At 35.9% G+C, this 14,187-nt stretch overlaps 1 protein-coding gene and 1 long non-coding RNA gene across 2 annotated transcripts; one reads left to right on the forward strand and one right to left on the reverse strand.

Moving 5' to 3' along the window:
* The first annotated feature begins 860 nt into the window (after positions 1-860).
* On the forward strand, positions 861-11,053 carry LOC582798 (BTB/POZ domain-containing protein 16). Its single transcript, XM_782736.5, has 15 exons — positions 861-1,397; positions 2,002-2,068; positions 2,391-2,547; positions 2,954-3,143; positions 3,655-3,761; positions 4,190-4,367; positions 5,072-5,244; positions 5,761-5,875; positions 6,740-6,809; positions 7,020-7,082; positions 7,417-7,484; positions 7,874-7,993; positions 8,533-8,785; positions 9,123-9,224; positions 9,601-11,053. The coding sequence occupies exons 1-15, from the start codon at positions 1,273-1,275 to the stop codon at positions 9,856-9,858; spliced, it is 2,046 nt and encodes a 681-aa protein (XP_787829.2). The 5' UTR covers positions 861-1,272; the 3' UTR covers positions 9,859-11,053.
* Positions 11,054-12,054: 1,001 nt separating this feature from the next.
* Positions 12,055-13,718, reverse strand: LOC105437595. The gene is made up of 3 exons (XR_970657.2): positions 13,649-13,718; positions 12,922-13,003; positions 12,055-12,439 (listed from the first exon to the last, which is right to left on the reverse strand). It is a non-coding gene; the product is annotated as an uncharacterized LOC105437595 (long non-coding RNA).
* Positions 13,719-14,187: the final 469 nt, after the last annotated feature.

The raw sequence follows: 14,187 nt of genomic DNA on the forward strand, positions 1-14,187 counted from the left end.
ATATAAAAGAAAGCACGAACACTTATTTATTGAGCTTCCGGCCCTCGACCCCATCACGCCGTACGTTAGACGATGTGCTTTAATTAGTGCGCCCTATTTAAACTGCCAAATTGGGACCCAAAATATTAATATATTACATTAAAGGTACTATGTCCCTTTTGCAGCCAACCTCAAATGCTGTAGAACTTCGCAGGAATTATGAATATGTCATGTATGTCCTATCTGTTAAATTTAAACGTTAGCAGTGTCCTCATATTCAAATTATACAAGGAAACCCGTTTACTTGCTAGACTACACTGTCAGACACTATTGAGTGACTGACTGGCTTTTTTTTCTTCTTTGGTAATAACATACATGAAAAGAGTTGTAAAGGGCATTTGTCTACATCAATAACCCACTTCTTGTGATGGCCAAGATTAAACTGATTGAATCTTTGCGCAGCATAAAACGTATGACCATTCGGTACAATTGTCTGAAAATCAAGACTATTACTTTTGGGCTCTATAGCCCTAAAGTCGATTTGACAAGTAATAGTCGTTATTTTCCCACTTGAAGACATTTTCAAGCCCCACCTTTTCTAGGGAAGTTCTAAATTAGTATTATCTTTCAAATGCAGTTGGAATTTAACTTTTTCATTTTTTGGGCCTGCAAATGGGACTAATAGTCCCTTTAAACATCGGTTTCAGCAACCTTCTCCCACCCCCCCCCCCCCTCCCTTCTCATTACGAATCCTGCACACGCCCATTCCATTTATTACTGTTGCGTGTGCACCCTTTTTTACCCACCTGCTGCAGCTAACAGACTCACCCCTCCTGTTCGTTCGAGCGTGCAGCATGCATAGCAACCGTTTGTACTGGGGCCAGCGCCAGCATACCGCATTGCATGCCCGGGATTGAAGATGTCAACATTGCACTAGCTATTCGCACGCGAGCGGTGCTTATTCCGCCGCCCTAACCTTCTCCCGACCGATATCGCTGTCTCCCGCTGGCCTTGGCGTCTTTGCCGCGGTGTAGCTGTAGCTGATCTAGGCAATCATAAACAACACATTCATTGGGATTTGTCGTGCACTCGACATGATTCATCTTTAAACTTTAGGGATGGAGAAACAAATCAACAAGAATAACTGACATTGTCACCACTACATCTGCACTCAAGCAAGGATTCAAATTCAAAGTGTCACAAATTAGGGGATATCTTGACAAACTCGGTCAATTCAGTCCGATTCAGTCAAGAATTTCTTCACAGAAAACAGACAGTGAGACACAGGATAAAATGGCAGAGACAACTTTAATCCGTAACTTTTCTTCGAGCACGTCGCATGCATCAGGAAGATTTGTATTGCCATATTTACCAACGGATCCTCCAAGATTCAACCCTCATGCACTTTCTTACTCCATGTAAGTATGATCTCATGCATTGAATGAATGTAATGATTGTAGGCCTAATCAATGTCTACTAGATCTAGACCCTAGTTGATTTTTGGGGTTGCTCAAGGAAGAGTACAACTCAAACTTAAGAAACAACTACTTTTTGAATGATTTTGTTTTGGTGGCCAGATCTGCAGATTAACAATAACAAAAATACAGACTATTTTTATGCTTCTCATTTTGTTGTTCATGTTGTGTAGGCTATATTAAACAATAATTTTCTTCATGTGTACAGATCGATCATCTGAAAAAGGAAAAATAGACCGAGACTTAGTCTAGACTTAGATTAGAGCTCCACAAAATGCATGATTATTTAACCAATTTTATTTTACCAAACATGAGCAACTAATCCCATTTTGATTATTGGTTGCCTACCAAAGCAGTTTCATGTCCCTGACAAACAGGATCCTGCTTATATCAAGCCTTGTGTAAATGTGTGTAGGGTCTATGACTAAACTATGAAAAGTATGACTATGAGTATGAGAATTGAGATGGGACTATAATGTGTTATAACTAAGAAGGGTGTTATATTATATGATGTAATTTCGGTGTATAATATGATTTTGTTTGATAGGGCCCTGCAGAGTGCTCCTTTCACCGCTCTCAAAGGTGTCGTAGTAGACGGCAGGCAACCACCAAGGGTAAGTTTAGATTTCATTTTACTGTCTTTGTTTTGCTTTGAAATTATATGTGATATCACGTTACATATAATAAATGTAAGTATATGCCATATGCCCTAGGCCCTTGCAGTGACCATAGGAATTCTCCACAGGGAGTGGAAATTGTGCACACAGTGTGTGTGAATGAATCCAATGACCTGGGTAAGAGAAGGTATTACCTTAGAGAAGGTATTCCATATTAAGGGCTATATGAATCCTTGTTTAATATTATTAACTGTTACATTCAACAGATTTGATTTTGTCAGTTTTTAATTTAGAAAATCTTATTGCGTTTACTTGACAGCACCCTGAGTCTCCTCGCTTCAGGATACGGAAGCAGGTAGGAGGGACAAACAGATGGAGGCTTCCGGAGTCACTTGGAGGTGATCTTCTAGGAACTTCTCAAGCCATTCGATCTACCAATGAACCTTACAACAAGAACACTATAGCTATTCTATCAGGTAATATTGTAATTAATGAACCGCATTTAGTTGAGGGGGCTCCCAGGCTCTGGTGGTGGTGATGGGGGGGGGGGGGGATTTATGAGGTAGAGCAAGGCCATTGATGAGGGCTTCCTTTCCCTTCTCCCTTTTGTTTATTCTTTCTATTCTTTAAAAAAAAATTAATTATTAATGTTTGTCCTTTTTATTCTTCCTTTGAATGTAATATTCAACCCTTTATTTCAGAATTTTTTCTTTGGAAAGGTGTTTTGCCTTAAATATACTTTCTCTCACAGAAAATTGACTATGAAATAAAAGGAAATTTTGTCTCAGAAATAGTGTACAATGAATGACTGAAATTTCCTGTTATGTATCTCATTGCTGATTGATATCCTTACAAAATCATTTCATTCTCTTTCCTCCTCAGCTGATAACCCTGCTACTACAGTCAACCGTGACCTTGATCGTCCTTACCAGTTTCACTCCACGGAGGGTCATGCTAAGCCGATGACAGCCCCAGCTCCAGCTCAGTTTGGTAGTGAGAGCTGGTATAACCAGAGGGTTCCCAGTCCTCAGCCTCCTGCTACAGCTCCACTCCATGGCAAGAAACCAACACAGTGAGTTAGTCTCTTCATTGACTAGGAAAGCTGTCTGAGTGTACAATACTACATTCATTATATTGTGATCTGTACTTGGAAATCCCCAAATTGTGCAGGACTCTGATCTCTATGGCATGCACCAACTTATAATGGGTTGCCTTTGATTCAGACTTGAATGTAATCTTCATGGCTTTGGTCATAATCATTTCCATTGATTCCAACAAGATTTTCTTTGGACTTTTCAAGATTTCATAGAAATGCCTGCCAAAATTCTGCTGGTAGCTGAGTTATAAGCAAAAAAATGAAATGAATTTAGCCAGTAGTCACTCCAGATCATACCATGCATTCACATTTGAGTTGCAAAATTTGATTTGAATGTGATTTCAAGCAAGTTTTTCTTTGCTTATATTAAATTATTGCTGGTCCAGACAACCCATTAACACAACAACAATATTCAAGTGTATCAGTATTCCATCTGCTTGTACAAGTACTCCTGGAAGATTGAATTGTTTGATTTGATTGTTTTCAGACATCCTGCTCCAATTGAGAAATTCCGACCAATGTCTGCCAGGTCTCCTACACCTGTAGATATCTTCCATTATCATTCAGCTCCTGTACACAGTCTGCTTGGACCTGGTAAGTACAGTCTTCTTCTCGTCATTCCAGCTTTATTGAAACCTGTATGTAAAGACTACTCAAGGGAGACAAGAAATGTAGTCTTTGCAAGCGGGTGGTCTTTATGATCAAGGTCTGTGGTACAGGTTTCACTAGTAAGAAACACTGTTGAAGGCAAACAGGAAGAGGGAGATTTATAGACTGTTGGTTAATATAGCTGGTTTAATTATATCATATGATGTCAAATAACCCTATTTGGTCAGGAAATATTAACCTTACAGTATTGTTGATTATTTTTACGCCTTACATTATTAATATGGTAACTTTATGACCTGACTTCAGATGGATTTTCAAAGACATTGACATATGACTAAATATGAAACTTTATTGTATGTTGTGTATACTTGACATATAAAACCACTTGTAAATTAATTCTTATTTTCTACTAGACATCTTGCTTCAATGTTTGGATACAAACTGGGAGTTGCACCGTCCCTACATCCGCAAGGCATGCACTCTAACACAGTTACTCCAGAGAGCTGAAGATAAACCGCATGAAGAGCTCTACTACAGAGATCCTATGTCAGCTACGGTAGATCAGTATATCAGCAAGAGCCAATTCTACAGGTGAATGTTGTAACTTCTTGATTACTGCCATATAGATCTGCTGATATTGGCTGAATTGCACTCCGTTTAAGTCACAAACTACCAATTGAACTTAAATTTTGGATGACAACCAGGATATCTACAGGATTACCTCATTCCCGTATATCAGATGGCGATGATATCGGCTGAATAGTAGGACGGTAGTCCGCCTCATACCTCATATTGTGAGATATGGGCCCTGTTTCATTAAACTTGTTATCAATAACAACTGACACAGATCTATGACAAATCTGCTCATAGCCAATCAAATGCAAACATTTCAGTAGCTTATAACAATTATCAGAACTTATTATTGATAACAAGTTTTATGAAACAGAGTCCTGTATCTTACACCATTCATCACTGCAATCGTTAAACATCAATTGGTCCAAAATTGTTGTAATTGTTACGTGCATACATGAAATTTATAGTAGTTGGATATGAAGTGCACAGTTGGAGCATTGGACCTTAAAGTAAATCTTGCATTAAATAACGTCTTTTTTCAATCAACAAATAAAAGATTAAAAGGTAGACACACATTTCATTTCTTCTAAAAAAAATATCGAAGAAATAATAAACTGAGAATGGGTATTAATCCAATCTAAAGGTAATATATGTTTGAGATTACTGTCTAAATTATCCTTTAGCTGAGTCTTCAAAATCTGCATTGTTTACATTTCTTTCAGCTCTGAATATCAGAAGATTAGCAGAGAGCAGAGCACACAGCCAGCTCCTACAGACAGCATCAAACAGACACCTAAGAAAGATATCAACCACCCATCACATATCGTTGCAGCTAGGACTAGTAACATGGTGAAACTCAAGCTAAAAATCAAAGATTCTATGGTATCCAAGGAAGGTATGTATAGATGTAGATATAATAAAGAGAGTGGTAATGCTACGGTCACAAAGGTTTGTATGAACGATAATTTCGTACAAATATCCGTTTTTCCATTGTCTGAAAATCGTTCATACAGCGTTCGTAGCAGTTCGTAATGGCATTTGTGACTTAGGCTTTAATTCAATCATCGTTATCATATGATATGTGATATTCCTAATATCATTATTAGTATTGATATTAATGATAATGATATTAATGATATATTCATGAATTTGTCCACAAGTTAGTAGTATTATGCCTTAATTGGATGATATTATAAATGGTACCTAATCATCATCATCATTATCGTCATTATCATCGTAACCACGATCATCATCTTCATCATTAGCATTATCATCACCATCATCAAAATTACAATCATCATTATCATCATCACCATCTTCATCTTCAATATCATCATCACCATCTTCATCTTCAATATCATCACAATTATCATTATTCTTCTCATCACTATTGTATTATGATTCATTACAGCTTTTGCCATAGCCCTTGGTAACCTCTACCATGAAGGTGTCAACCCTGAGCGCACTGATGTGGTCGGTGTCCTAGCTTCTGGTCATGCCTTGGGATTCCCAGACCTTGAGAGGAGGTAGGTACTCACTGGAAAAGTGTCCTCAGATTTCAAAACATTTAGGAAGTCAGAGGGGTGTTTCATAAAGCTGTGCGTAAATTTACGCATGACTTTACAAATGACTTGAATATGAAGGGCTAAATGGGATTCTCAAATCCTTTTAATTGCATTTAAGCTAAAAATTAAATATTAAGATGTAGATTAACCTTATTATTATTAACAAAACATTTTAATGCAAAGTGTATATTTGGCTGCAGTTTAATTGAGATTATGGAAATACAGTCTCACTTTTTTAAATTTCAGGAAAAACTTTGGGCATCCCATTTGGCTCTTCATATTCAAATCATTTGTAAAGTCATTCGTAACAGTACGCACAGCTTTATGAAACACCCCCTGGTTTGATGTGAATGCAATCTTGACCTTGTTGTGATGAGCATTATAATGTAATAGGATTTTATGTTTTGGAAAACTTCTGTCAAGTCCATAATAATGAGTGGAAAATCATTTAAAGTAGACTTTAAAATTTAACAGAAATTTTGAACATTGTAACACAAAAGAAACAATGTAGTATATTCATATCTGTCCCCTGTTTCATAAAAACTTGTCATCAATTATAAATGCCAAATTTCTGTGACAAATTTGCTCTCAGCCAATCAAATACCACAATTTCAGTAACTTATAACACTTATGATAACTTATTATTGATAGTTTTGTGATATAGGGCCCATATTTGGTTTAGGAATTATTCTCTCACAATTCAATTGCTCAACCAAGCCATTCCTGGTTATTAACACTTTGACCCAGCATGACCTGTAATAAAAGTCTGATGAATTATTCTAATCCATCGATTTGAAATTGTTTCTCTCTCTCTCTCTCTGATAGGTGTGCTGATATTATGATGGATGACATTCAAGCTAATACAGTGTGTAGATATCACCAGGCTGCACTCAAGGTAATTATATTTCTTGTTACACTGTAAAAGAGTTCTTTTATTCATTATTGCTTATCTGCTAATAATAGCCTGAGGAAAAAAGGTTTCAAAATACATCATAATTTATATAGTTTGGTGATATATGAAACAATATATTTTCATGACTTGTATGTTTATCTGTTTTCTATTTTCACACACATGTTTATTTCTTTCCTTATTTTCACATTTCAGTACAAGATTGGTCAGGTGGTGAATGCATGTGAACGTTGGTTAGAACTCAATCTGATTCCACAGGTAAGGCAATAATTTCATGATCTCAATGAAAAGGGCAAAATAAAATAGATGTGATACATTTGTGTAGGGTAATGATAATGGACATTTGCAGATGCTATTTGCTTCTTTTTAAAACATGATCTAGAAATCTTTTTAACAAACATGTTTAAAAGGAAATGTTATACTTTGGTTTCTATAATAAAAGTGTTCATTAATACATAAGTTTAGGGCTAAACATTTTCCAAAGGTAATTAATACCTCTAGAATTGGAACATATTTTTAAGGTGCGAACAGTTCAAGTTCCTATTCTTCAAAAATTAATGAAATAGTTGATTTTTTTTTCCCCTCATGACAGTTGTCAGTTCAGATCCAGCTGAGACAGTTACCGATCGAACTCCTTCAGAAGATCATTAAATCAAGCAGGTCAGTGATTGGAGTATTGAGAAATAGTTTCTTCATGGGAAGGGAGGGGAGGGAATTCAGTTACAGCTCATTGACTTAACCCTCAATATTCAGGGAAGTGTTACTTTTATACTTTAAAGTGAAAATGGAAGATTCTCTATGTATGCATCTCAATACCTCACCTTCTTTAGTGGAGGACTCACAAAAGTAGATTTTGGGTGGATTGTAGACTATTTTATAAGATTACTCATTTTGATTTGGAGAAAAGAAATGACTGGCATTGTGAGCTTGCAATGTATGAATGCAAACAAAAAATTGAGGCCATTGGTGAAGACTGGTTTGCCCACATCGCTGGTATTGTTTCTTTGCTGTATCTTGCATGTATATTACGGACCCTATCTATTTCACAGGTTCTTTACCTTCAATGAGTACTATGTGTACAAGATGCTGTGCTACTGGATATTTCTTCAGGAGAATGATCACCTTCAGTTGATGCCATCCCATAGTACCATCGTCACATTCTTCAACAGGTATACACTTCTTCTTTTTTTTTTGGGGGGGGGGGGGGTTGTTGTTATTGTTGTTGTTGTTGTTGGAACTATGTTCATGTTGACAGTTGTTTGGTTAAATATCTTTGCAACATACATGAGGTTTAGAGGTTGAATTATCTGTGCATGATCTTAATTGTAATTTTTTTACTGATTGATGATGACATTTGTCAAATGTAAAAGGTCAAGATATTACAGGGGTGCATGTTGTAGCAAAGGACCAGAGTCGTACCATATAGACAGGGCCCCCGCTTACTTTGATTTTCTGAGGATCTGAAGTAACATTTTGTGGGACTTTGTGTAACACACCTCTGATACTTTGGGGATCTATGTGTACGGGACCACTGCTAATGTCAAGCTAAGTTGAAGATGTAGTCATTAAAGTTGCTCAAGCGTGGGTATATAGAGGGCAGCACACAGACGTATGCACAGGAGCGTAATACCCGTTGGCTAAGTATTATAACGACTACATGCATGAACTTGTTTAAACTCATTTTTAATTTTTTTTTTCCTGCTTTCAGTATGTCACGGTCCAGTGCTTTCATAGAGCAGGAGAGAGGACAGCCCTACGCAGGTCTCTTCATGTCATTAAGGATGAGTGGCATCACAGATACACGACATCTAGATGATATGCTTCAGATGAATGTAGTACCTAATCAGTGGATCCTACGTACCCTGACCTTACACTACCATGCCTTACAGGGTGGTGGAGATATGTCCCTCATGCAGGACTTCAAGAAGGATGCCATCAGACTTGGCTTCATCATTGAACAGGTAGGTGTGAGTCATACCTGACTCGATGTCCCGGCAGTGATCCAACAAACCGTCTGGTTTGCCATAAGATGCATTGAATCAATCAATCTAAGCCATGAGGGATTGCTAGTAACTTTCATGAAATATTTAGATGTCAAAGAAGAAACATTCATTTATCAAATTAAGTTATTTCAAATCATTTCAAATTTATTGAAGTAAGTTCACCATTTAAGGATCAGAGAATGAAAACACAAGAGGGAAAGGGGAGAATGATAGAGACGTTAAAATGATGTGGAGCAGAATAGAAAGAGAAATAGGAAAGGTATCATTATTTTTTTTTTTTCTTTTCAATGATTAGGAGCCTCGTTATCACTGTGAAGTGATCTCTGTGCATGGGTTTCACTTTGAGTTGAAGGCACAGCGTGTTGGCAAACAGAACTCATATCAGTTCTATATTCAGGTAAGCTGTCTCTGTTATATACTATATATTTATCTTCATGAACTTTATGCCTATATATGATATCGATATGCTTTTATCAATGCTCTTTTGAGTTGATCAAGAAATTTACAATGTTACAATTCAGAAAATAGAAAGAAGTTATCTTATCATTCATCAAGTCATTATGTAGATTGCTCTACCTCAAATGTCAGATCACCTCTGAGAGGATTATTTATGAAATCAAAATAACTGTTTCATTTCCTAGAAATTAGATAGCTCAACTTATTCTTCTTTACTATCCTCATCTTTTATTCAATTGGGCGAAAAATCGGTGTATTTGATTTTTAATCAGATTAATTTATACTTCAAAATATTTTGTTTGTTTTGGGTCTAACAGCGATTGAAGCCCCGCGATCCTGCCCTGTCCTTCCGTGTCTGTGAGCGTCAGACGTTCTCTTTGCGTCAGGACCGAGAAGTCCTCTATTCCATCCGGATCCAGAGCCGCATCAAAGGCCAGGACTATGCCTTCAACACAGGCATCCTAGGCAAGAGGTTTGGACTAGGACCCAATACCTGCAAGAGTGAGGTCCTAACCCTGGAGGGGTTGTGTTTACCCCTCTACATCACCTACTCCCTCCTCTTCCCACCTTCCTAAAGAGAACTCATTCACACATGGGACTTGATCATCAACATGCTTTGTAGGTTGAATATTAATTAAGAAAACCAATGCAATGGAATTTTTAAAAAACAGACAAAAACGAAATTTGAGGGAAAAAATAAAGCAAATCAACCAAGCTTTCTTATGATTTCAAGTTTAACATTTATGTTTTATTAATAAAAGTTGATAAATAAGTGATATAAACTGGCACATCACAAGTATGAGATTTACACAGTAACTTAAAATACACTTCTTCATTCCATTACAGCATTTACATTCCACTTGTAAGACTTATATTATTGACAGTGTCTTATTTTTATAAACAATTCAAGTATTTACTTTCTGTATTGAATGTGATGTGGAGTTTTGGCGATGTGTGTACAATTACAGGAAATATGTGTGGTTGCTACTGTATATGAGTGCTTGAAAGCATTAATATTACATTATATTATTGAAATACAATATATAGTTTAGAGTTTATAATTCAGATAGAGAGTACAAACAAGGGACCACTTGAGGTAGTTTTGAGGTGTTCTATATCAGATTTATTACATATTCACATATCAGTATCAGATATTACAGTGGATGCTACCTGTTATCAGGTCTGTCTGGAGTGTTAACTCATATACTTTAACACAGAGTTATCACCTATTTGGCTCTCAACAGATGACCTTTTAGACTTGATTATGTGTTTACAAGTATCTTAATGAATAATTTTAATTGGAAAAAACATACATTAGTGTATTAATACATGTTTTTGGCTACACAAGAAGTCACTACTTTATTGTAAACAATGATACCTACGATCTTTAATAAAAGGGCATTTAAAACCAAGCAAATTCTAATCATGATAACAGATTTGATATTCTTTTCATTCAAGGTAATATCACATTTGCTGTGCCTTGTTTTTGGACATGTCAAAGACAAAATTGATGTTTTTGTTGCATATAACCAACTTTTGCATTATTTCCTTGTATTATCCATTATTATAATGGGATGAGTTTGCACATGTTTCATTACATTCCTCTATATTATTGGGCTCAAAGTATAGAATACCTTGCTTATATTCAGTAAAGCAACAAAGGTCTATGATAATCAATATTTGGAACTGCTCTCAAAACATAAGGATGTCAGATTAGACACATATATATTGCCTTAAAAGTGTATTCATGGTAAAAAGTGGCAAGGCTTTGAATATAAGTACACGTTAAATATATTTTTTATGCAATACAAAATATAAACATACTAAATTATACTTAATATAGACCAGGGACCAGTATCACAAAGCCTCTTTTCAGTGACAAATGACAAAAATCAGTGACAAATCTGTTGATAACCAATCAGAAGCAAGGATTTCAGTAGCTTATAACGTAGCCTGCCATTTGTCACTGACGACAAGTTTTGTGAAACGGGACCCTGATTATAAATAATTATGATATGTCAAATAATAAAAATTCAAAATTATATTAAATAATATATATATATATATATATATATATATCATATTGCTCGTACATCTAATAATAATTATAATTATATTTTATTAAACAGGACAAGTGCAGATCAGAAAGTCAGATGTATCGTATATATTTATACAGAGTGTAATATATAGATAATTTATGAAAACAGGCTGAAGAAAATGACAGATTTTATATCTTGGTAGTTTACATCTAGCTAAAAGCATTCAGTGTGTACATGTGATTGACATGATTTAATTGATCAACCAACTCTTATTAAGTAATATGGGACTGAAGAACTCTTCTCCTAAATTGAAATTGCACTGTGTATATCAGTTGAATATCATGCATATAATTGTTAATATTACCAACAAAATACAGGATTCAAATCTAATTAAGCACACAATCAAAGAAGACAATATTGTAGTTGCTACTTGATCTTCATCGGTGATGCCTTACACAATGTAAATACTTTACTTCTTGCAGCTGATGTAAATATACTTCTTTTGCAGAGAATTATTGTACACAAGATTTAAAACCAAAGACTGACAGCCTTTGGCAACTTCTGTAGATAATGACTTTGTTGTTTTTGTTTCTAGGGTAAATGGGAACAAACAAAAAACAAGCAGAAACCTGTATTATTTCTATGATCCACATTTTATAAAATGTTTAAAAAACTATTAATCCTACTGCAAAATTAGCATTTAATGATATATGAAAATATTTCATTAATCTATTTATTGTTTTTTGTAACCATTGACAATCAAATTGTGATAAATGCTTGTTTACTAATTTTTTGTATGTGTGTGCATTCAATGCATTGTTTGAAATATAATAAAGCAAAGATTATTAATCACTGATTGTCTTTCTGTGTCCAGATTAAATTCTTCCTATACATGTAAGTCTGTCAGAATTGATACTCGTAGACTTTAGAGTTACCACAAAAAGTCACAATTTGTAAAGACATTTCAGTGTGTCTTGACTATGGTTGATACATCTTCCAGTGTAGATAATGCTAATCGTTGTTCATCATGCAGTTCACCTGCAATCTTTGGTTGGGTTGTTAGTTACTCTGTGCTGTACCTGGTTCCATTATTCATCAGATCTCCATTAAAGAGAGGCTACCAACAAGGACAGAAGGAAAGACAAGATTTAAAAAACACTATTATACTTTGAACATTGTTAATTCTAAAAGGCAAAACTCCAATGTAAAAAAAAAAGAAAGTTGTAAACATCTCCATAGTGATGGAAGTAGGCTGTAACGAGTTCATCTTCCCTTTAAAACAAAGCATTCCCCCACTCTTCACATATTTTGGTCTCGGAGACTGTATGATATAATGAATTTTACATTTCTTTACTCTGCTCTTATAATGATATCTCATCTCATACACACCCGTCTCTAGTTCTCAACGTTATTACTATGGTATGAAAACTATGTAGGGGGACCCATGGTTGTCACAACAGAGAAGGGGGAGGGGAGGGCTCTATCCCTAGGACCTACTCCTTTTTTTTCTTCAAAGAGATGGGTAGCCTTTTTTTTTCTTTCCCAACTGCTTCTGTTAAAAGGCTGCAGTTATGTAGTCGGCATGATGATATATTGTACCTTCTGTAGTCTAGTATATAGATGATACGATGAAGGACATTGTTGATTGGGCAGTCCGGCGCTGTCATGTGGTCATATGGCTCTACACCAGGGATAGAAACAATACACAATGGAAGTTGATTTTTCCTATATTCAATGCCTGGACATTCATTTTTGCGATTTGAGTATAGTTGCTAAATTAAACTCCAGAGGTAGGCCTAGCATCGAAAGAAGAATAATAAAACAGTGTAACAACAAATTGTCTTGTTATTTGAAATTGTTTTGGCAATCCAATGAACACAAATTGTAAATATGCTTGTCTCTTCCAAATTTGGGTATTCCTTCAAACTTCCCTGTCTATAAATATACCATTGTATTAAACCCTTCTTGAAAGAAAAAAAAAATGCTTGACAGAAATCGTTCCTGGGGCGGGTAGGGGTGGTAATGAATTCCATGATTTGTAACAGTCATGATATTTGCGCCAATGCTGATACGACAAAGTGATTTCATATTATTTGTTATATACCTCACTTAAGAAATTCAGCTATCTGATCGGTCGAAATTGGAGTAGTGATTTTAGCCATTCCCGTAAAGAAACGAGAAATGCCAATGCCAGTTATAAGTCCAAGAGTGAGATGCCTCAAAATTCCGGTTACCATGAAAATACTGCCCCATTCTTAAAATCTTCATAGTCCGAAGTGATATGCTTAAAGTAATTAAACAAAATATTATATACAATCACTCTTACCCATCTGGTCGTCATTCTGCTCCAAGAAGACATATCACCTTGGTCCATTCGTCTTCAGGATCCAAGTCTATTGTATACATCAGATCAGGGCTTGGTTCCATATTGATCAGTATAGATCCAGATCTGGTAGGATCACAGTCATGGCTTAGTCTATAGCTCCTGGTTCTAGCAGTCGATAGTCTGGGTAGCTCCATGATGTGATGCCATTTTGGTTCAACCATTCTGATTTGCCGTGGTAGCGTTGTACCGGCTGCAGGAGTGCTCCTTATTCCTTGAAAATTCTCGTTTTAAAATGTGAAAACTCTCGAATGGAGGGAAAACATTATCAAGGTGAAGCAGGATATAATAAATGCATGGATGCATGGTGGCCAAGTTTTCATGGGTGAAATCTTACCTTGAAGCATGGACCTACTAATCCATGCTTGAAGAGACACGGCTTAGACCTTGAGATGTTTTGCATAATCCGCTAAAGAAACAGTACAGTTTTCGTCCGCCCCACGTCTGAATCTGGAAATGAACCTGCAGAAATAAGCCTGTAG

This window comes from Strongylocentrotus purpuratus, unplaced genomic scaffold (assembly GCF_000002235.5).
Source record: "Strongylocentrotus purpuratus isolate Spur 01 unplaced genomic scaffold, Spur_5.0 spur5_scaffold_15, whole genome shotgun sequence".
Taxonomy (NCBI): domain Eukaryota; kingdom Metazoa; phylum Echinodermata; class Echinoidea; order Camarodonta; family Strongylocentrotidae; genus Strongylocentrotus; species Strongylocentrotus purpuratus.